The sequence below is a fragment of the Budorcas taxicolor genome, chromosome 11 (assembly GCF_023091745.1).
Source record: "Budorcas taxicolor isolate Tak-1 chromosome 11, Takin1.1, whole genome shotgun sequence".
NCBI classification, from domain to species: Eukaryota; Metazoa; Chordata; class Mammalia; order Artiodactyla; family Bovidae; genus Budorcas; species Budorcas taxicolor.
This window is the reverse complement of record NC_068920.1, coordinates 75,584,338-75,608,795: the sequence shown is the minus strand read 5'-3', so window position 1 is coordinate 75,608,795 and position 24,458 is coordinate 75,584,338. Positions and strand designations below refer to the sequence as shown.

Sequence of the window (24,458 nt, the reverse complement as noted above, 5' to 3'; positions counted from 1 at the left end):
GAACAGAGTGATGCCAAGTCAGAGGCCAGGAGGCATTTCTCCAGGGGAGCCAGGGCACGGACATGGTGACACTGAGGATTCTGACTGTCACAAGTTTCCCCAGTTGTCTTCCCACTCACTCACATCCTGTTGCTGATGAAGAAATGAAACTCTGAGTCAGGTTACAAATGGGAGGATACATATTTTTCCTATGAACCTACACTGATATATCATTTTCAAGCAAATTTGAATTCTGTAATTTAAAAAGTAGGGGAAAATAAAGGAACCAAAGAATTGGGACCTTTTAAAACAAATGGATAAGCCAATTTAAGATATAAAACAGTGAGCTGAATGAAAGAAGTCAAAAGTCTCCTTTGCTCTCCTACACAATCTCTGGCTAGAGGGTGTAAAGGGGGGTGGCAGGAGGAGGAGAACCACAGTTATGAGAATAAAAGAAAGAATTACGGAAGTGGAAGTAAATCAAAAAGGCCTTGATTCCCTGTACTTTCCTGACATTCACATGTAGGACTTGGGGAAAAAAACGACTCTGCGAGTTATAGATTGTATATGACATGCCGTACCCTGTACTTTTTTATATCCTTAAAATAGAACCATGCTATATTATTTAAACACAAAAACATAAATTTCAACATGCACTATTTACTTATTTATCCCCAAATCTCTTCCTGGAATGTAGGTTCCACGTGGACAAGAACAGGGTGTATTTTGCCCTCAGAACACCAACAGTGCCTGGGACGAGATAGGCGCTCTGTCACTGAGCAAATTAATAAACAAATAGCTGCACACCCACCACTTACTTCCTATTCCAGGTTCAACTGACACTTGTTCTTTACCTCATGTGGGAAAAACAAGATACTTCTCCATCCTCTCCTGCATACATGCTCCCAAAGCAGCATAAGAGAAAGGATGGAGCCAGTGGTGGTGTTTTTATTTTCAAAGATTCGATCCTGCTCCTTGATACCTGAGACAGTTGGTATTGACAGACTGCCTCTTCATTGTGGTTCAATATCTGTGAACAGATGCGGACAACTCTCCAAGTCATGGGGGATTAGGGAAGGGCCCTCCTCCCTTCAGCTGGGCGGGATTCCTTCAGCCCTGCTTGAAGCAAGGTATGCCAGCCCTCGTGTCCATGTGGCTTCAGCTGCTTTAATTAGAAGTTAGGAGATAAGCTGATGGATGGGCATGAAGCAAGAGTGCCAGCCACTTCTCGGTGTTAATTCAAATCCCATACACATCAGCTCCATAGCTAAATCCCAATCACATGGACTGGCTTCGTCCTACACCACTGCCAGGGGTAGAATCAAGACATATTGCTACTGGCACAAGTTTCAAACTAAGTCCAATGAAAGAAAATTTGAGCCAGTTTAGTCTACTGGATTAAGACCATAAAAAATGAAAATCTTGCAAAGCTTATTCAAGAAAGAGATTAACATGCCTAATAATGAGGGGGCTTTCTAGTTATACTGCCAGGTATCAGCACAATGTTCTAAAGTATCTGCTTTGATACTTTTGTAAAAATTGTCCAGATTCTGGAGTAAAAAATATGGAACAAGGGTCAAAGACCGTATACTAAAGTACAGGAATTTACAAAGCCCTAGAAGTTTTCTTAAAACACAGTTTAAAATTCAAATCCCCGCCAAGTAAATGCCTAAACAAATTAGAACTGCAACTAAGTTACAGTGATTATATAACTCTTGAGCTGCAGAAATAAAGATTTTAAAAGACACAGATTTAAAGAAAAAGTACGAAAGAAAAAACAGACCTGAGTATGTTTATACTGGTATACGGCTTTGACTGGTGAGCACTTGAAATGACTTATACATTTTTTTTAAAATACAGTTTTTGCATGGCACAGCTACTGGTATCTATAACTTGGACCATTTCTCAGTTAAGGAAGACCTTACTAGCCATGATTTACAGCTAGCTGAAGAAGCAAATCTGCACCCTTCTAGAAGGCAGGGAAATGAACATTCTGCAAATTTCATGTCTTCAGTCACTCAAGTCGGCTAGCACCCCATCCTCTCTACCAGGGAATTCTGTGATCCCCCCAGAAGGCCTGCATGCATGCTCTTTCTTATCAGTCTCAGAGCTCTAAATATAAAATTAATTAAAACTCAAACCACTGAAACATGGAGTAAACCTCTCATGGGCATCTTCTTTATGATGTTTTTCTCCATTTCCCCACATTTGATCACTTCCAAACCCCCCATAATCTTTAAACCCTACCCTGCACTATCTCTCTTTCACTTGAAGCCAAATCTGGCATTCATGTTTTGTCTACTCAGCAGGAAAGCAATTTCAATAATCTCCTGCTTTTTATAAGATCAGTTTATTCTTCTCAATAAAATAATTCATTTCAGATGAACCTGGTTGCCGGTCCTCGGCCTGATTCCACTGTGGTGTGAGTAAGGAGAGAACACACTTCCTGCTCCACTCCTTTTTAAAAGCAAAGACCCTAAGTCCTATCACAGGCCCAGAACAGAACTTTCATACTTCTTTAAAACAGAGCTGGGTTTTGATAACCTAGATTCTCAAAGGGATGGATGAAAAATTATGATTATAGGACTCTTCTCAGTTTACTTTTATAAAGGTTCAGATGAATTATTCTTCAATTTATCAAACTATCATAAGTCATCAAGAATATAAATCTTATGTATATAACTAGTGCTGCAGCCCTGCAAACATGAAGAGGTTGCCAATAGGAAGCCAATATGTTATCGTAATGTCTTACAACTTAATTTGCTCCTAGGATATAATAAATACTGAAAGGTAGGAAAATATACTGGTTCAGAGCAAAGGATCTTAAAGGAATAACTCTGGAAAATCTCTGCTGACAATGGTACAGAGAAAAATCAAGCAAGGCATGTTTATATACAGAATGATACAGATGATCTATATGAAACATAATCAAAATCAACAGAGTCTTGGGTTACATCAGGGATGTTGCTCCATTTCCCTTTCTGTCTCCCACATGCACCTGAAATCACCTCCCGTACATTTTGACTCATTAATTCAGTACCAGTCATGGAATCACCTGTGAGTATTTTCACCGTTATAATAGTTTATCCTGTCTGTAAATCCTAGCCACCTTGAGCTGCATTTCAGGGAGGGGTTCCCTCGGTGTATATGTGCTCCAAGGCCTTAAATCATGAGTGCTTGTCAGTGTCTCAGAGCCTGTGCCAATTAAAATAGAAATGCATCTCCTTTCTGCTTTATCATGCAATAATTACATGAGGTCTTATTGTTCATCTTACCTTCACATGTACGTCCATCTGCAGAGATTGAGAAACCCTGTTCGCAGATGCAGTGAAAAGAACTGTCTGTGTTTAGACATTCTCCATGAGGACCACAGAGTCCGGGTTGTTCACATTCATTAATATCTGGAATCAAGAAGAGTTCCACATACTTGAAAAAAACCTGTTTTGCTTTCTGATGATATCAGATAAGACAGGAAGCAAAATCTATTACAAAATGGCCAGACGTGTATTTGGTGGCACACTATACCATTTGTATACACACCAGACCACAAGACAAGCTGGACTGTCAGGAGAGAGAAATTACTTGGGTTGAATCATAGGAAATAACCAATGTTCACCATTTTTATCCTAAAAAAAGCAAGTTCATAGGTTCAAATCAAGGGTACCCTTTAATATATATATATATATATATATATATATGAGCCTTGAGGGTATCTAATAAATTAAGTCTTTTGTGAAATATTCTTCAGTGGGAATACTGTGTTCTCCTTTGTCTTCTTTCACCACCATGAAAACAGCTCTCCTGCGGCCTGTATGTCTTCTCAAGTCCATGCCTATCCATCCCTGGGAAGTGAACTTAAGGGCAAGGTTGGACATGTCTAACGGTGTTTAACTCAAAAATGTCACTTCTCCAATGTCTGAATATACAAAGGAAATTGACTCCAATCTGTTTCACTGAAAATGGATACAAGAAATAAAGTACAAGAAAAATGTGGCCTGTAATATTTGCACAGCTTTGTGATGATGAATTTAGTGGATGAGCATCCAGTGCTTAGTGCAGTACTCAATACCATCAAGAGTCAGAAAAGTGGTAATGATTATTACTAAGACTCATGTACAAATCATGCTGTAGTTGTGTTGACTAGTGTGTATTGACCATCTCATACTCTGCTTGTCCTCAATGAAGAAAGATTATGCTCCCTGCAGCCAGGGTGACGATGTACTTCTAAATGCTAATAATGCAGAAATTGTTTGGTATCCATGCAATGATCTTTAAAGGCAGTCCTAATGATGCTGGCTAAGAGCACCTGAAGGGGACAATGTAAGGAATCATGGAGAATGGCTCACCTAGTCACGATGCTGCTGACACACAAGACTGCCTGCGTGCACTGCATTTTAACTACTGTTTGTCTCCTCTGTGTCCCTCTTACACTGACTGCTTCTTCAAGGGAACTTCATACTTTAACTCTGAGTCCATCTCCCAGTATAGCAAGCGAAGTGTATTATAAATACGTGTTCACCAAAAACTCTCAGTTTTGTTCATCCTGTTCTAACTGAACAGTGATTAAGTTTCTCTTAATCAACTGGAGTCATAAAGGTATCACATGTCCTAGGCACCACCCAAGAAGCAGCCCTACTAAGGTCATTTTCCTGTCTTTCTGAAGTCATTTCTTACTAACGAGGTCCTCGGGCTTCCCTGGTGGCTCAGTGGTAAAGAATCCACTTGCTATGGCAGGAGACGTGGGTTTGATCCTTGGGTCAGGAAGATCCCCTGGAGAAGGCAATGGCAACCCACTCCAGTATTCTTGCCTGGGAAATCCCATGGATAAAGAAGCCTGGCAGCTACAGTCCATGGGGTTGCAGAAGAGTCAGATATGACTTAGCAACTAAACAACAAATAGACCCTCAACACATCATCTTAAAAGTCCATCTTTAATGCGGTACATACATACAATGGAATAGTACTCAGCCATTAAAATAGACTGAATAATGCCATTTGCAGCAACGTGAGTGGACCTAGAGAATGTCACGCAGAGTGAAGAAAGTCAGGCAGAAGAGGAGAAATATCATATGCCATCTCTTTTATGTGAAATCTAAAAAGAAAGGATACAAATGAACTTACTTACCAAACAGAAACAGACTCACAGACTTCAAGAATGTTCTTATGGTGGCCAGGGGAAGGATGCGGGGAAGGGATAGTTAGGGAGTCGGGGATGGACGTGTACACACTGTTATATTTAAAATATTTAAAATGGATAATCAACAAGGACCTACTGTATAGCACATGGAACTCTGCTCAATGTTATATGGCAGCCTGGATGGGAGGGGAGTTTGGAGGAGAATGAATACAGGTATATGTATGGCTGAGTCCCTTCAGAATTCATCTGAAACCATCACAATATTATTTGTTAATCAGCTATACCCCTATGTAAAATTTAAAAAAAAAAAATTTCAGGTCCATCTTGCTGCTGCTGCTAAGTCGCTTCAGTTGTGTCCAACTCTGCAACCGCAGAGACGCAGCCCACCAGGCTCCCCCGTGCCTGGGATTCTCCAGGCAAGAACACTGGAGTGGGTTGCCATTTCCTTCTCCAATGCATGAAAGTGAAAAGTGAAAGTGAAGTCACTCAGTCGTGTCTGACTCCTAGCGACCCTATGGACTGCAGCCTACCAGGCTCCTCTGTCCATGGGATTTTCCAGGCAAGAGGACTGGAGTGGGTTGCCATTGCCTCCTCCGAAGTCCATCTTCAATTCAATTAAAAACTTTTACTGATGGTTTCCTAAAAGATGGTTGAGTAGGCAGGGGCCTACTCACACTATTGAAGCTCACAGTATTATAGGGGAGGCAGAAACCAAGACAAATACTCTAAAGTTGAATGGGAGCATGGAAAACATACAGATGAGGGGCCTTTACAGTGACCTAGAGAACACGCTTAGCCCCCAAGCTGGCAGCTCCCCTCCTCCAGAGGGTCACTCCTTTCCCTGTATCCAGGGTCTCCCAAGGCTCTTCATGTCTGTTCCTCTCACCGTGTAACGGGAATTCTGGCAATATTACCGATTTAGCTATCTGAATATTAAGCTTGAACTCTTTACCCTTCCATCTGCCATACATTTCAGGCCAGTTGGCTTTATCTTCTGCTGAACCTAACTAAGAAATCAAGCAGGAATTACTCATTTTCTTAACAACTCTCCCATTCTGGTTATTGTCACTAATTTTAAAATATTTCAAGAAAGAACAATGAATCATTTTCTACTTTACTATTTCTTAATATGATTCCACTCTGTGAAATCCTTCCCTTCTTTTGTAAATTCTCTGGTATCCTCTGTTTGCTATCTACTGAAAATACCTCAGATTGTAATCATTCCTGAACTCTGACCTTCTTTTACCCGTTAGCACTATTCTTTCCAACCTGCTGCCTGGAACCTGCTGCCTCCCACATGGGCAACAAGGTGCCATAAAGTTCCACTGGCCTGGGGATCAAGTCCAGGGTCGCTGTCCATCTTGTAGAGCCTTAGAGGTTATCTAAGACCACCTTCTTATTTTATCTATGACTCAATGTGACCTTTTAAAAACTGTCAGACTTTGCAACTGTGCAAAGGGAATCGTGCGCATAAATATTTTTGCTTCAAGAGAAGTCACTGATTAACAAATAATTGTCTAAAAAGTCTGATGACAGGAACTGTAGACGAATTCCCAGACTTTTTTCCAGGAAACCACCAAGAAAGAACAACATGAATATCTGGAACCAGAGAAACATATGCATTCAATTTGGGTTGTACTTATTGAGGCATTTCTAAACTATGCTGCTAGTAACTCAGCTGAAAGTCAGACTATATTTAAGTTGGGTTTCTTTCATGGGTCCGAGATTCCACAGAAATTCACAATTTGGCATGTGTAAGTCAAAATGTGAAACTGAGTATATTCTGAAGCTCAAATGTATGCTGCCACATTCCTAGAGACTGTTAACATAGAATTTCCCTGCTGTCTGTGTATCATAATTAATTGTCCTGAGGGAAGAGATTCTTACACTTTCAATTGAAAATGCCTTCCTGAATATGGACCTATCTTCAGATTATTAGGTAAGATTTAAACTTTATACCTATCACACATTATTTTTCAAATACGTTCCATGGTTATTCACACTGTCATAAATTATGTTTTCAGCATTAAAACAAACTGAAATCTATACCCACATACAGAATGCTGACATGATCATGGGATTAAATAGAAGTAGGCTACTAACTTCAGGCAGAGTGAAGGATCATAAACCTGCCTCCAGTGATATGGCAAAGAGAGATGACTCAAAACAAGGTCAGTGCACAAGACATTATAAACAGCCTCTAATCAGGGTAGGTGGGTGATGGAGCAAATTCATAGACACTATTTTTTAAATGGTACTATATCCCACTGCAGGAATATTTGTCATTAATTTGGATATACGTTTTTCAAGTAGACATATTAGTTTATTCTGGAAATTGGGAGTCACCAATGTAACTGAGAATAAAGTCAATTTAATAATGATTTACAGTCAATAAAACATCATATGTTTGAAGCAGCCACATTTGGGCTCCTAAAAAATCTCAAACACAAATTTAATATACTGAGAGAAGACAGTATAATTAATTAATCAGATGACTAAATTGGTTTCTTATAATTTAACTCTAGAAGTACATAAACTTTACAATATGAACTCATAGTCCATTTATACAAGACTTGGTTTTACTTCTATTTGGTCAAAACTCTATGACAAGAAGAAACAAACGAACAAAAAAAAACTATTCCTAAGCCCAAATGTCTGTAATAAAAACAGGATTCAGGGGTTTAGGGGTATCTCTTGGCATTTTTATATAAATCAAGATTCTAATAAGATTTAAAAGTCTCCCAAATGAAATACTGTCATAAATTTACAATTCAAATCTTTCTTCTCAATTGTATTAAGTCCAAACCCATTTAGTTTCTGTATTGGGAACACTGAAAACTTTAAGTTTACCTTGAAGATAAATAAATATACACTCTCTAAGGCACATGCTGCAGAATATTTACACCCTGGGATCAGTAAGGGCATTAATTTTAAAAGATCTTGAGGCAAAGGTCCATGTATTTTATATCTCAGGGACACAGAGCTGAATGCAGATAAGATACATCGGGTAAATATTCTAGAACCACAACTAAGACAGTAGACACCATATTCCCTTTTTTAAGAGTACTGTGATTTGGGACATGTGAGAGGAATATAAACTATGACAAACCAGGATTTTAAAAGTCACACGTGTCCAGGAACAACAGATAAAAATGACTCTAACAAACTTTTATTTATATGTAATTTGGGCTATATGGAGATCAGCCCTGGATGTTCTTTGGAAGGAATGATGCTAAACGTGAAACTCCAGTACTTTGGCCACCTCATGTGAAGAGTTGACTCACTAGAAAAGACTCTGATGCTGGGAGGGATTGGGGGCAGGAGGAGAAGGGGCCGACAGAGGATGAGATGGCTGGATGGCATCACGGACTCGATGGACGTGGGTTTGGGTGAACTCCAGGAGTTGGTGGTGGACAGGGAGGCCTGGTGTGCTGCAATTCATGGGGTCGCAAAGAGTCGGACACGACTGAGTGACTGAACTGACTGAACTAACTGACTGACAGAGTTCCATAATGATGGAGGAACAATAAGAAAATTTATCCAGTATTAGAAATAAATAAGAGAACAGTAAGTGTGAGTTTTCAATGGAAAAAGGCATGGGTTTATTAAGGCTAATAATTACAGGAAAATTTGTGGGGTAATTAGGTGTAGCTAAAAATTTTGGAACAAATGTGACTTTTTAATCACAACATAAAAAATAACTCTATGCATTATACTTGGGGGGAAAGATCACTGAATCTGTCTTCTTTCCTTTGGCTATACATGTAACAATAACTGGCATGGCAATGTAGAGAAAATAAAGGGGAAAGATCTTGGGTTCAAATCTCAGTTCAACTACTTCTTAGTGAGGAGCATGCTAATTAACATCTCTGAGCTTCCATTACTCAATCACAAAATGGATAAAAGTTTCCTCCTCAATTCTCTACAAATTAAGTGAGGTAATACAGTAACTGGCACACAACAGGCATTTAGTTAAAACTGTGTTGTGATCGGTGCTATGTTCTTAATAGTACTTGTGTCCACTGTACAGTCAGTCCTCCTTTATCCTCAGAGAAGACATTATAAGACCCCCGGTTGGATACTTGAAATTATGGATAGTACCAAACCATGTATACACTACTTTTTTCTTATATATACATATAATAAATTTTAATGGATAAATAAGGCACAGCAAGAGATTAACAACTAATAATAAAATAGGATGAGAACAGTATACCAAAATAAAAGTTATGTAAACACAATATCTCTCTCTTTCCAATTATCTTACTGTGCAAGTTTAATGCCTTTTTCATCTTATAAGGACTTAGCATGCACTGTGGCCATGACTTTTGCAGTTTGAGGGTCAACAACAAAAACAGAATGAATTTCTTCTTCTCTCTTCACAGTATCACAGATAAAAGATTTGTTCTTTTGTTGCCATTGATCTTAGCAACCTTAAAATAGGATTTTTTTTTCTTTCCTTAGTAAGTCAAGAACTTTCCCTTCTTCATTTAAAAAAAAAAAAATACTCTTATGGCTTCTTTTTGGTATATCCAAATGGTTTGCATCACTACCCTTGTTTCCTGGAACCATTATCAGGTAAGATAAGAGTTGCTGGTACACAGGCACTATGTACATCAACAGCGGATCTGATGACGGTAGAGATGGCTACTAAGTGACTAACAGATGAGATGTGCTGGACAAAAGGATGATTCACATCCAGAGCAGGATGAAATGGGATAGCATGAGATTTCATATACTAGTTAGAACAGCAAGCAATTTAAAATTAGTGAATTGTTTCTGGAATTTTCCATATATTTTCAGACCACAGCTGACCGCAGGTAACAAACTGCAAAAAGTGAAACAGCAGATAAGGGGAGGAGGACAGCTGTTCGGGAGATCAAATGTGATAGCACTTCGAAAAAACAGAAAATTCTGTCCTCTGTAATTATGCCCAAATTATTAATCAGGCTTTTTGGGGGAGAGGAAAAGCTAGATACTGAGTAAAAACAGGGATCAGGAAAAACAAAAAAGCAGAAACATGTTATGGGACAAAATGAAACAGGCGCATGAAGGATATGTAAAAATGAAAAGGTAACTTAGAATCAAATACCAAGGTTGGGCAATGGAAGGAAAGTACAGCAAAGTACAGGTGATCATACTTAACCACAGAACCACGTAAAGCTAGGACACAGTTCCAAAATGCATGAGCTTTAGTCAGTTTGGTGCAGTGCAAAGCAGGAACTTCCTGTATTTGATGTAGAGTCAAAAAATTATAATAATACTTATAAATAAATATAATAATACTTATAAATAAATATAATAATACTTATAAATAAATATAATAATACTTATAAATAAATATAATAATACTTATAAATAAAACCATTAAAAATTTGCATAGCTCATTTATATATACAGTGGTAAAACTGTAAACTATTATCAAGAAGCAACACAGAACTGAGTAATTATGTAAATTATAATTTAAAAAGCAGAGAAAGAAGTTTACCTTGACATCCTTTATTGTCATTTAGCTGGAATCCGTCTGGACAAGTACATTCATAGGACCCTTTAGTATTAATGCAATCTCCTCCCTGGCAAACACTCTTGTCCTCCAAGCATTCATTGATATCTACAAGTCAATTTACAAGATGTATAAGACAAACTGTATTAAGAAAAACATATCCCTTATCTTTACACACTAGACTCGTATAAATGAACATTATTTTACATCTCTAGTAATGCATGATTTTAAATGAATGACTGTTTACCTTTTAGAGTTATTAAAAATGAGACATTTTGAAAGGACTTTAGCTTTTAAAATTTGTACAGTATAAATAGATGCTATACAAGATCCTGTATTACACATCATAGAAAAGATTTTAACATATCTGGCATGCTCCCTACCTCCAAAGAAAAATGATTGTACAAAAAAAGAATCCCCAAATTGTATTATAAAAGTAAACACAAAAATATTGAGTTGATTTATAAGTTCAAAATAATTTAAGAATTGTCAAAGATATATGTCACAAGAATAGTACCAACTTCCAGAGTCACATGAATTTAGAGGAGAGATACTGTAAAGATTAAAGGTAGCTTGTGTAACAGAAGGAACTTACTTAAAGCCTTGACAACAGGGTGAACAGTAGCAGAGGGGTAATAAGAGGAGTTTTGGGAAGGCAAAGGATTGAGCAAAATCAGAAGTCACTTACTCAGAAGTTATCACAAACAGGTATAATGCTGTCCAGACTTCTTAAAAAATGTATATACTTGTAACATATGTCCAACTAAAAATGGTTTATGTAAGCACTAATGGGTCTTGACTTGTGAGCATGTAAGACAATTAATGACCCTGCTCACTGCATGAACTTGAGGCAGATCTTTCACAAGGGTTGTTTATAACCTCAATTACTCCTATCAAAGTTCATTATTCCTAACACACGCCATGAATCTTGATTCTGTTGTATGTATACGATTCAAACTATTAGCACTGAAGAAACCTAAAGGACAAAACCTTCCTTGTTTGCTCAGAATTTGGTATGTTATGGTATTTCTTGCAAATAAGATTGCTACTAAAATACAACTGCACTCATTTTACATGCTAGCAAGGTAATGCTCAAAATCCTTCAAACTAGGCTTCAACAGTTTGTGAACCAAGAACTTCCAATGAATTAGCTAAATTTAGAAAAGGCAAAGGAACCAGACATCAAATTGCCAACATCCATTGGATCATACAAAAAGCAAGAGAATTCTGGAAAAACATCTACTTCTGCTTTCATTGACTACACTAAAGCCTTTGACTGTGTGGATCACAACAAACTTTGGAAAACTCTTCAAGAGATGGGAATACCAGACCACCTTAACTGCCTCCTGTGAAACCTGTATACAGATTAAGAAGCAACAGTAAGAACCAGACACGGAACAAGGAACAACCGACTGGTTCAAAACTGGGGAAGGAGTACATCAAGGCTGTATACTGTCACCGTGCTTATTTAACGTCTATGCAGAATACATCATGTGAAATGCCAGGCTAGATGAATCACAAGCTGGAATCAAAATTTCCAGGAGAAATATCAATAACCTCAGATATGCAGATGGTACCACCCTAATGGGAGAAAGTGAAGAGGAATTAAAGCTCCTTTTTATGAAGGTAAAAGGGCAGACTGATGAAACTGGTTTAAAACTCAACATTCAAAAAACTAAGATCATAGCATCTGGTTCCATCACTTCATGGCAAACAGAAGGGGAAAAAATGGAAACAGTAACAGACTTTATTTTCTTGGGCTCCAAAATCACTGTGGATGGTGACTGCAACCATGAAATTAAATGACTCTTGCTCTTTGGAGGAAAAGATATGACAAACCTAGACAGTATATTAAAAAGCAGAGACATCACTTTGCTGACAAAGGTCAAAGCTATTGCTTTTCCATAGTCAACTATGGATATGAGAGTGGGATCATAAAGAAGGCTGAGAACCCAAGAATTGATGCTTTCAAACGGTGCTGGACTTTAAGTGCTGGAGGAGACTCTTGAGAGTCCCTTGGACTGCAAGGAGATCAAACCAGTCAATCCTAAAGGAGATCAACCTTGAATATTCATTGGAAGGACCGATACTGAAGCTTCAGTACTTTGGTACCTGATATGAAGAACAGACTCATTGGAAAAGAACCTGATGTTGGGAAAGACTGAAGGCAGGAGGAGAAGGGGACGACAGAGGACGAGATGGTTGGATGGCATCACTGACTCCATGGACATGAGTTTGAACAAATTCCGGGAGATGCTGAAGGACAGGGAAACCTGGTGTGCTACAGTCCACGGGGTCGCAAAGAATCGGACATGACTTAGCGACTGAACAACAACTAAAATACATGAAAGTGTCCAGAACTGAATGTGAAGACTATTGCAGTCTATTCTCCTTGCTGTCTGGTTGAAAATGTGGAATTCAGTATTTCTCATAGAATCCAAACAAGTAATTAACTGCCCTCTGTACCATTCATGGGGTAGCTAAAAGAGAAGCACCTTATAATTTCACTCTATCGAAAGAAATTATTATGAAGCTCACCCATTTTCAGTGTTTCTGAATACTGATCCTAAAATGTAAACCACAGCTGATGTGACTGTCACAACTAAAATAGTTTACCACATTTTTAGTGTTTCTCCAACTTCATTTAAGTGTAATTTACATATTACAAATGCATCTGAGAGTCCAATTCAATGAGCTCTGACAAATGTAAACACATTCTTGTAACCACCATCACAACCAAGGCACAGGCATTTCTGTATCAATTTATATCTCTTAGGTTGGATTCTTCAGTTCAGTTCAGTCGCTCAGTCATGTCCGACTCTTTGTGACCCCATGAATTGCAGCATGCCAGGCCTCCCTGTCCATCACCATCTCCCGGAGTTCACTCAGACTCACATCCATCGAGTCGGCGATGCCATCCAGCCATCTCATCCTCTGTCATCCCCTTTTCCTCCTGCCCTCAATCCCTCCCAGCATCAGAGTCTTTTCACCATTGCAAATGCAACATTTTTTAAAGGAATGAATGAAACACCTTTCTAAGAATGTCATTCTGTAGTGACAAACATAAAGTCTAGAGACATTTTCCTTTGTCTTTTTGTCTAATCGCCATTCCTGTTAACCTTGTGCCTTGGGTGTTTTAATTGCCATCAAAGAGTCAGTAAAGGAAATATGCACAATTAAGAAAGATAATAGCAGGGAGGACTAAGTGTCTCTTACAAAGCCTGAATGCACCAACAACTGGTCTATTCACTGGTTAACTGACCTTGGGAATATCAAGATTCCTAAAACCAAATTTAACTGAGAAAATGCTCTTAGATATAAATTCTGTGAAAATAATTCTTAAGATCAAACTTTCTGCTAATTTCATGATTTTTGAAATAGTTGAGACAAATGGGAATATTCTAGTCTACTGTTGGTGGATCTTCACCATAAAACATGTATTAAAGGAAAATTTGGACCAACCATTACCAAAAAATGTACAGGCATTTCCAATGCCCCCAAAGGTTTCCTTGTACCCCTTTTCTGTATGGCTGCTTCTGGTCAGCGTAGTGTTTTTGAGTCATCCAGGTTTGTCACCTGTATCAATAGCTCTCCCCTCATCATTGCTGAGTAGTGTTCTATTGTGTGAATGTCTCCTGATTTGTTTACCCTTCACCTGCGCTGAGTACTTGGATTGCTTACAGTTTTACTATTGTGACTGACATTTTTATTCATATGCAAATCTTTGTGTTAACATATGCTTTTCCTTGAGTAGATTCTGAGGGGTAGAATGGCTGGGCCACACAGTAGAATTAACTTCTGAAGTTTTCTAATGCGGTTGCATCATTTTACAATCCCACCAGCAAGGTAGGAGAGTTCCAACTGTTCCATATTTATTCTACTAGCTTCCCAGCCACCCTAATTGGGTGTTGAGTAAGAGATCCACATTTAGATTTACCTTTCTTTCTTTGCTCTTTAGGAAACTGAGACAAAATAAGAAACAGCATCTCTGACCATTAGCATTATGTGAAAAATTTCAAATCAAAATACAGCAAGTAGAATACCAAGGATATGAATTTAAGGAACAACACTCCATTACCTAGTATGCCCTAGCATCATGGAAATCTATCACTTTTGTTCACCTCTCCCTAAAATAATTTTCTTTCACTTTCCAAAGTCTAGGAGAAATAATGTATGTGAAGAAATGAAAGCATTTTAAAAAGTTCAAAAACAATTGGACAGATTTTAAAACAGTTCATTACATTAGAATCTGGTTTAGTTTACATATTTTTGCAAGACCTCTATCTTAGAAAGCAGAAAAAAAAAAAAGAGTAGCTGGAATATTAAGAGAGCCCAATGTGGGATTGTCCAGCACCACTGCCAAGGGTAATATGAAAGAGAGACTTCTTCTAGGAAAGAAAAGATTTCCTGTAGGAGCTGGCCATCAGGCTTTAAAGAAAGCACCAGTCAGTTGTGGTCACCTCTCCACTGAGAATGCTGGCAGTCGCCAATGACCTCCACTTTGCTAAATTCCATCAACTTTTGGTCCTCATCTTGCCTAGCAGCAATGTTTGACACAGGTTCATTACTCCCTCTTTGAAATACTTTCATCTCTTGAATTCTGGTCTTCCTCCTTTACTTGCCACTTCTCAATCCTCTTTGCTGGTTCCTATCACCTCTTCACTTCTAAATGAGGGACCATGACAGTCTTTGGACCACTTCTCTCTTAGCTACATGCACTCCCATGGTGATCCCATCCAACTTCATGGCTTTAAACACTGTCTACATGCTGATGAATCCCAGCTCGGAACTTACTACTGAATTCCAAACACGTAAATCCAATTGCCTTTCAGATATCTTCATTTGCATATTCATCATAGGCATTGCAAACTTAAAACGACCAAGTTCCTAATTCCCTCCACAAAGGCTTTTCACGGAACACTCACCCCATAATCAAATGTCATCATCTCAGACTAGCTGCTGCTTGCCTACTTATTTAAAACTTTCCCTCCTTCCCTCACCACTCCTCATGTACCCTACTTTAATTTTCCCCTTAACATTTATTGCTATTTAACAAACTATATAGTTTACTTATTTATCATGTGTCACAAATGAAATGTAAGCTACACAAGAGCAAGACTTTTATTCTTGTCTAGTTTACTGCTGTATATCCTGCACCTAGAAGAGTGCCTGGCACATCCTTGTCACTCAAATATTTGGGTTTTTGTTTGTTTTTGTTGTTGCTGTTGTTTTTAAAAACTTACTTAGTTTATTTATTTCTCTGTGCCAGGTCTTAGTTGCAGTATGTGGGATCTTTAGCTGTGGCAGGCAAGATCTAGTTTCTTGATCAGGGATCGAACCGAAGCCCCTAGCACTGGGTGCGTGGAGTGTTAGCCACTCAACCACCAGGGAAGTCCCAAATATTTGCTGAATAAATGCATAAAAGAATAAATGGATGACTTTGACTTGGAAAGAAATGTCAGAAGGTAAGAAATACCAGCACTTCCCCGTTTTGACTTGGTCTGCAAAGAAATGACCAACAGAGAGAAGGGCTACAAGGAAGACACAGTATGAATCTTTTTCTCAGGCTTTGCAAGGGACTAGCATACAGCAACCACAAGTTACTGAAGAAGGTGCCAAGGTGCACAGGAGCTGAGACTGTGCCTGGAGGAAGACAAGTCAGAGGCAGAGCCTTTGAGGACTGAGATGCCAAACACCTCTAATAACCAGGACAACTGAGGCCACACAGCATCACAAACTGAGTGGCTACTGAGTGTGCTGGAGTAAACAGCATGCGGAGATTAGCGCAATACTCAGGATTCTGACTCCATGAGCAGTCCAGCAGGACTGCAGGATGACAGTATAAGAAAACACAGTCCCTGCCAGAGTTATTAGAAGAATATTACACATGTAAATATAAACGCCAACAAGATGGCTCTTCCTCTTACAGCTGCGAGAGGCATGTGAACAGTCACAGCTCAGTTAATTACAGCTGAGTACGATTAGGAAGGGCTGGAAACAGTGCTTGTTGGGCATTAGCGGGCTGAAGTCCTATTATCGTTTCAAAGGGAGCTCTGAAATGTTGAATGGACTTCAGTCCTATTTATAATCCAGAACAGTAGAGAAATTAGCCCTGACTTGAAAAGGGTCTGATGATATGCTTAAAAAGAAGGTTTCTTTCTATCTTTTGAAGATAATCTTTCAATATATTTTCCAATTTCTTGTAGGGATATGGGTTATTTCGGATGTTTTTCTTCTTGGGTTGAATTTGATGATTTAAATTTTCTTTTAAAAAGTACCCATTTCAATGATTTGATCCAATCTATTTCAGATACAAATGTACTACTGTCTTTTCATGTTTTAATTTGCTCTATACTGTTCAAATCCTTTTGGATTTCTAATTTTTTTTCTTTCTTCTGAGATTTACACGAAATTGGTCTGTTTTATTATGTAGTTTTTTCTTTAATCAATTTCTACTTTTCTCTTTTGTACCTCTCAAATTTTTCTTTTTCTGAAAAGAAGCTTTCTTATGGAACATATATACTAATAATGACAAGCAAGCCGAGTAAAAGGTTTTATTTGGCTCTTCATATAATGGTTTTAGAATAAAAAATATTAGCCTCCTGGTGAAATGGTTACACATTAAAACAGCCAAAATAAGAGGAATATATCCTATAACAAGGACGTATTGCCCAAGATTTAGTGAATGAGCTGGTTATCCTCTCGGCTAGGCCAGGAAAGAGGTAAGAACACTTACTGGGATCAGTGCTGGTTTTCAGGGCCTTGGCATGTGCCCTGCCACCTACCCACTTCCAAAATAGACCCTCCATGACTGTTTCCTGGGAATACGACTGCCTCTTCCATCCTGGAATGCCATTACGTCGAATCATCAACATTTACCCAGATATTGTAGTTTCCCCATTCACAGAATTCAGAAAATCAATTCTTACTCTTTCGACTTATCCCTTGATCATCTGCCTACTTTTTTAGTAGGTACGTTGATTACCACTTTTCACTGGTTATATTAACTCTTCAAAGAACATTACCACCTTAGGATAAAATCCTAGAAGATGATTCACTGATTCAACAATAACGTACATTTTAACACCTCGGAAACTGCCCCCACTTGCCCTCCAGACAAGTTCTGACTGTGTGTGTCAAGTTCTCTGGCCAGAGGAGAAGGATGCTATATAAAACAGTTGATCTTTCCCAACCCAAGGAACTGGGAAGTATTTGGAGCCACTGAAGTATGTGTCACAAAACAAGCTCATTCTTGTCTATAAAATGTGGGGTTCAGAACCTCACGCATACTCTACCTTACCGTGTGAAGCAAACTCTGTTGTGTTCACACTCCTTGTTTCACAACTGATAGGATCTAACAATAGCAAATCAGTAGATAAACTGGAAAAAATGCCATTACTTGGGTGGACAGTGAACCCAGAGAATTCACAAGCACCAGGCTGGTGACAGGTGGCTACAACCCCGACCACCTAAGAGGGGCTCTGAGCCGAGGCAGATACTGAAAGTGGCTAAAGACTCACAGTGGGATATCTTTTAGAAATATTTCATATGAAAAGCTTGAAATTAAAGTCTGGCTTTTAAAATTTTACGGTTATCTGGAAAATTAACTCATCTTAGCTTACTTGGACCATTGGGACCATTGGTCCTGCACCCCAGGGATGCTATACAGAATGAGATACTCAGGATAAACTATCCGTAGCTGAGAAAAGTTACACTGCTTCTTTATGCACTTAGCTGGCATAACTTTTCTAAAAAACTGCTCCCAGCAGGGCAAAGAAAACTTGGATCCTCACATTTCTTTGCACTATTTGTGTGACCTTGGGGAAAATATCTCGCAGGGATTAAAAATCCTCAACCCTGAAGTCAAAAGTATGGGGTTGAGGACAGAAGCCAGGATGATGTTCAGATTTCCCTGATCCTGATTCTGGCATTTTATGATTCTGTAACCAAGAGTAACTCTCACCTTCACAGTGGTCTCCAAGGGCGGATGCTCTGTAACCGTGGTCACAAACACAGAGGAAGGAGCCCTCCGTGTTCCTGCACTGCCCATTACTGCAGAGATGATGGTGCTGGCATTCATCAATATCTGTGAGCAAGAGAGTAAAAGGAAACTTAAAAGCGGTGCTTTAAAAGGGAGGTTTTTAAAAAATATTTATTTGCCTGTGTCAGATGGGATCTTTGTTGCCGCATGCAGGCTTCTCTGTCGCTATGGTGTACAGGTCCAGTTGCCCTGCAGCATGTGGGATCTTAGTTCCCCAACCGGGGATCAAACCTACATTCCCTGTATTAGAAGGCAGATTCCTAACCATTGGACCACATGGAAATCCCTAAAAGTGAGTTTTTAATCATTCATGTAAAGATCTGTAAACCTTCTGATTTCTTTTTTTTTTTTTTTAGTTTATTTTTTTAATTTTAAAATCTTTAATTCTTAACATGCGTTCCCAAACATGAACCCCCCTCCCACCTCCCTCCCCATAACATCTCTGTGGGTCATCCCCGTGCACCAGCCCCAAGCATGCTGTATCCCGCGTCAGACATAGACTGGCGATTCAATTCTTACATGATAGTATACATGTTTCAATGCCATTCTCCCAAATCATCCCACCCTCTCCCTCTCCCTCAGAGTCCAAAAGTCCACTCTACACATCTGTGTCTTTTTTCCTGTCTTGCATACAGGGTCGTCATTGCCATCTTTCTAAATTCCAAATATATGTGTTAGTATACTGTATTGGTGTTTTTCTTTCTGGCTTACTTCACTCTGTATAATCGGCTCCAGTTTCATCCATCTCATCAGAACTGATTCAAATGAATTCTTTTTAACAGCTGAGTAATACTCCATTGTGTATATGTACCACTGCTTTCTTATCCATTCATCTGCTCATGGACATCTAGGTTGTTTCCATGTCCTGGCTATTATAAACAGTGCTGCGATGAACATTGGGGTACATGTGTCTCTTTCAATTCTGGTTTCCTCGGTGTGTATGCCCAGCAGTGGGATTGCTGGGTCATACGGTAGTTCTATTTGCAATTTTTTAAGGAATCTCCACACTGTTCTCCATAGTGGCTGTACTAGTTTGCATTCCCACCAACAGTGTAGGAGGGTTCCCTTTTCTCCACACCCTCTCCAGCATTTATTGCTTGCAGATTTTTGGATCGCAGCCATTCTGACTGGTGTGAAGTGGTACCTCATCGTGGTTTTGATTTGCGTTTCTCTAATAATGAGTGATGTTGAGCATCTTTTCATGTGTTTGTTAGCCATCCGTATGTCTTCTTTGGAGAAATGTCTATTTAGTTCTTTGGCCCATTTTTTGATTGGGTCGTTTATTTTTCTGGAGTTGAGCTGCATAAGTTGCTTGTATATTTTTGAGATTAGTTGTTTGTCAGTTGCTTCATTTGCTATTATTTTCTCCCATTCAGAAAACCTTCTGATTTCTAATTAATTTAGAATTTTTATCATGTGACTCAGACTGAGCTCTAGTAAAAAGGTCACTCATTAATATTTCAGTAGGGAAAACCCGATGAGAAATGAGCTAAGAACCTGTACACATGTATCCACTGGGCACTGATGAGGGGCAAATACTTGGCTGTAATCTGGGAATCACAATAAAGCTTCTTAGAATTCCTTCTATAGATTCAAGTATAGATTCAACTCTGAGTTTAAAAGCACTATGGCCTATGATAGCCTAAAGCAGGGATCAGTAAGCTATAGCCTACCATTGCCTATTACTGTTAATAAAGTTTTATTGGAAAACAGCACCACACAATGGTCCTTCCCTGCTCTTAGCCTATCTGATACCTGTGTTTCCTATGAATCTTTCTTCCTCGATGCTCACATCTTCTGCTAGACATTATTTGTTCTGTAACCACACCCTGAGCTCAGACTCACACACATGCCTGCATCATATCCACATACAAAAGGCAAATAAATGTATTTCATATATTTCATCACTTACTTTAACCATTAGATTTTAAGTTTCTTGAGGCAGAGCCCATGTCTACCACACTCTTCACTGCTCTTCAGATGACCTAGTATTTTACCAATCAGCAGGCACTTAATTCATGTAGGTTGCTGATAAACTTTGTTGATTATATTTACATATATGGGCCTACATCTGGCAATGTGATTCTTTATTTATTTTTAACTGAAGAATAATTGCTTTACAATATTGCATTGGTTTCTGCCATACATCAACATGAGTCAGTCATGGTATACATATGCCCCTCCATCTTGAACACCCCTCCCACCTCTTCCCACCCCTCTAGGTTGTTACAGAGCCCCAGTTTGAGTTCCCCAAGTCATACAGCAAATTCCCATTGGCTATCTATTTTACATATGGTAGTGTATGTTTCCATGCTACTCTCTCCATTCATCCCACTCTCTCCTTCCCCCCATCCTCCCATGTCCGTAAGTCTGTGCTCTATGTCTGCACCTCCACTGCTGCCCCACAAATAGGTTCATCAGTACCATCTTTCTAAATTTCAAATATGCGTTAATATACGATATTTGTTTTTCTCTTTATGACTTACTTCACTCTGCATAATAGATTCTAGGTTTATCCACGTCATTAGAACTGACTAAAATGTGTTCCTTTTATAGCTAAGTAATATTCCATTGTATATATGTACCACAGGTTTTTTTTTTTTAAGATTTTAAATTTTTATTTTTACTTTATTTTACTTTACAGTACTGTATTGGTTTTGCCATACATGGACATGAATCCACCACGAGTGTACTTGCGTTCCCAAACATGAACCCCCCTCCCACCTCCCTCCCCATAACATCTCTCTGGGTCATCCCCGTGCACCAGCCCCAAGCATCCTGTATCCTGCATCAGACATAGACTGGCGATTCGTTTCTTACATGATAGTATACATGTTTCAATGCCATTCTCCCAAATAATCCCACCCTCTCCCTCTCCCTCAGAGTCCAAAAGTCCACTCTACACATCTGTGTCTCTTTTGCTGTCTCGCATACAGGGTCATCATTGCCATCTTTCTAAATTCCATATATATGTGTTAGTATACTGTATTGGTGTTTTTCTTTCTGGCTTACTTCACTCTGTATAATCGGCTCCAGTTTCATCTATCTCATTAGAACTGATTCAAATGTATTCTTTTTAATGGCTTAGTAATACTCCATTGTGTATATGTACCACTGCTTTCTTATCCATTCATCTGCTCATGGACATCTAGGTTGTTTCCATGTCCTGGCTATTATAAACAGTGCTGCGATGAACATTGGGGTACATGTGTCTCTTTCAATTCTGGTCTCCTCGGTGTGTATGCCCAGCAGTGGGATTGCTGGGTCATAAGGCAGTTCCATTGCTGGTTTTTTAAGGAATCTCCACACTGTTCTCCATAGTGGCTGTACTAGTTTGCATTCCCACCAACAGTGTAGGAGGGTTCCCTTTTCTCCACACCCTCTCCAGCATTTATTGCTTGCAGACTTTTGGATCGCAGACATTCTGACTGGTGTGAAGTGGGTACCACAGTTTCTTTATCCAGTCACCTGTCAATGGATATCTAGGTTGCTTCCATGTCCTAGCTATTGTAAACAGTGCTGCAATGAACAGTGGAGTACATGTTTTTTGTTTTCTTTCAAATTTTGGTGTGACCCTATTGCTAACCTGGTGAGTGATTCTCCCATGTCTGATTTATCTCTTGGAGTGACATCACAGGCTCTTCAAAAGAAAGGCCTTTGAGCACAATAGCCTTATTATATTATGTATGGGCCTCTACTCTTACCACACATTCATCTGTACAGTTCAGTATTCATAAAATAAAGAACTTTGAGAGGGACTAGAATTAAGACCAAATCACCTAATTAATCTGTGTACATGAGTGTGCTTGTACGCGTCTGATCAGTCTTCACCGTTAGGTTAGGTACTGTAATGATTCTCTATATTCTAGAAAGGGATAATAGAAGAAGGTTATGATACTATTGGTAGATCCCTTTATAGTATCATTATACCTTGTCTCTTTTATAATCCACCTCAAGAAACCTTTCTACTCATTAAATATCTAAGTTTACATACAGACACGGATAGAAATTGTTTCCTTATAATAAAACAACTGATTATGTACAGTGTGTATTCTGTTCTTAAATGACATTTCTTTTCAAGAATTCTGGATATCTGTGCTTGTCACAGGCAATACCACAGCATCTTTAAACTCAGGAAACATATCCTCTTACTGAGAAGTAAAGTACAGTTAACCCTTGAATAATGCAGATACTGACCACCACACAGTCAAATGTCTACATTTAACCTGACAGCTTGTCTTCTGTATCCACATTTCTATATCTGAGGACTCAACCAATCGCAGATGGTGTAATACTCCAAGTATTTACCAAAAAATCTCCATATAAATGGACTCATGAAGTTCAAACATGTGTTGTTGAAGGGTCAACTTGTAATTCTGTATGAAGTTCAATGAAACAAACTAACTTTTTAAAGTCTAAGGTCAACCCCAGCAAGGTCCAGAATCCTCACTGTCACCTGTAGGAACAGAGCACACTGCACAGACTTTATCCCTGAGTACAAGGCAGACACTATTTCAGTCTGCCTAAAGTCTTTAGTGATTTTTTTTTAAAGAAGGATTTTAAAAGCTCAATGCACACAAGAACTAAATCATTAATATTCCACAACGTAATACCAGGCAGACATAATTCCCTTAAGTAAATGTTAATCCTATTGTGTGAAACTTTCATGTAATTTAAATAGAATTGATTTTCTGCAAATAAGGAATTACACAGGGAGCAACCATTTTTCTTTTCAATAGTAATGCCAGCCACTGATCACTAATACCATATTTTTCAAATTCAGCCTTTTTAAATCCTGTTTCATTTATTTTCCTGACTTAAGTATAAGTCCCTTGCTTTCTGGCACAAACAATCATCTGGGTAGTTTCTCAGAACACATTCACACACCTGCTTTACTGAGTGCACATTTTTTTAAGGCAGGTGCCTTAAACTGAAATCACAGGAGTTCATGTTGCCACACACCTACCTTCACATTGGTCTTTGGCTGCTGATAGCTGGTAGCCTTGCCCACAGGTACACCTGAAGGAGCCGTCGGTGTTTTTGCACTGCCCATTCATGCACATGGTCCCTTGCTGACATTCATCAATATCTGTAAACACAGTGACAATTGCTTTACATTAAGTCTTACATCTAGACACCCATTAGCTCAAGTTTGAGACCCTAATCCAAGCTGCTGCCCTCTACGCCTTCCATTTCCAGGGTGGACTTTTATGGCATGACCCAAAACAACAGAAAATTTTCAGTAAACATTTAAAAAAAAATTCTGCCCCCTATAATGCATTCTGGGGTTATTACTGCAAAAATAATAGTACTTCTGCTATGTGAGGTACTATACATTTTAATTTGAATCAGCCCACCTATGTTCTTCATATCAACTTCAGTGTGCTGGACTGTAGAAAACAAATAATTACAAATAGATGATAAATTTATGATGAAATAAAAGTGTGTTCAATACAACATCAAGCTCTTTGCCATGTCTCTCTCCCACACTCTGGATATAACACAAATATAATATGAAATATTTTACAGTTGATAAAGAATCTCAAGCACAAAATAATGACTATGAAGCAGCTTGCTGACCTATGAAGTTTTAAGAAAGAAAGCAGAATTAAAGCTCTCCCAAGAACTTTAGAAATAAAACCAGAATGGAGGCAGTTGTGGAGGGAAATAGATACTTCTACTATATTAGAAGTTGGAAAAGTGTAAGATCAAACAGTTGTGTTAAAGGACACTGAGCTCATTTTCAAAGTAACAAGGAAAGCCAAGAGAAATGATCCTGTTTTGATGACAGATGTTGG

At 38.7% G+C, this 24,458-nt stretch overlaps 1 protein-coding gene across 1 annotated transcript in view; it reads right to left on the bottom strand.

Moving 5' to 3' along the window:
• LTBP1 (latent transforming growth factor beta binding protein 1) overlaps positions 1 to 24,458 on the bottom strand; it is a 456,857-nt gene that overhangs the window by 85,522 nt on the left and 346,877 nt on the right. The window contains exons 21-24 of the mRNA XM_052648703.1: positions 23,627 to 23,749; positions 18,583 to 18,705; positions 10,605 to 10,727; positions 3,255 to 3,380 (exon numbers count right to left, since the gene is read on the bottom strand). Coding sequence (XP_052504663.1) covers positions 3,255 to 3,380; positions 10,605 to 10,727; positions 18,583 to 18,705; positions 23,627 to 23,749 — 495 coding nt within the window. The remainder of the gene's footprint in view (positions 1 to 3,254; positions 3,381 to 10,604; positions 10,728 to 18,582; positions 18,706 to 23,626; positions 23,750 to 24,458) is intronic.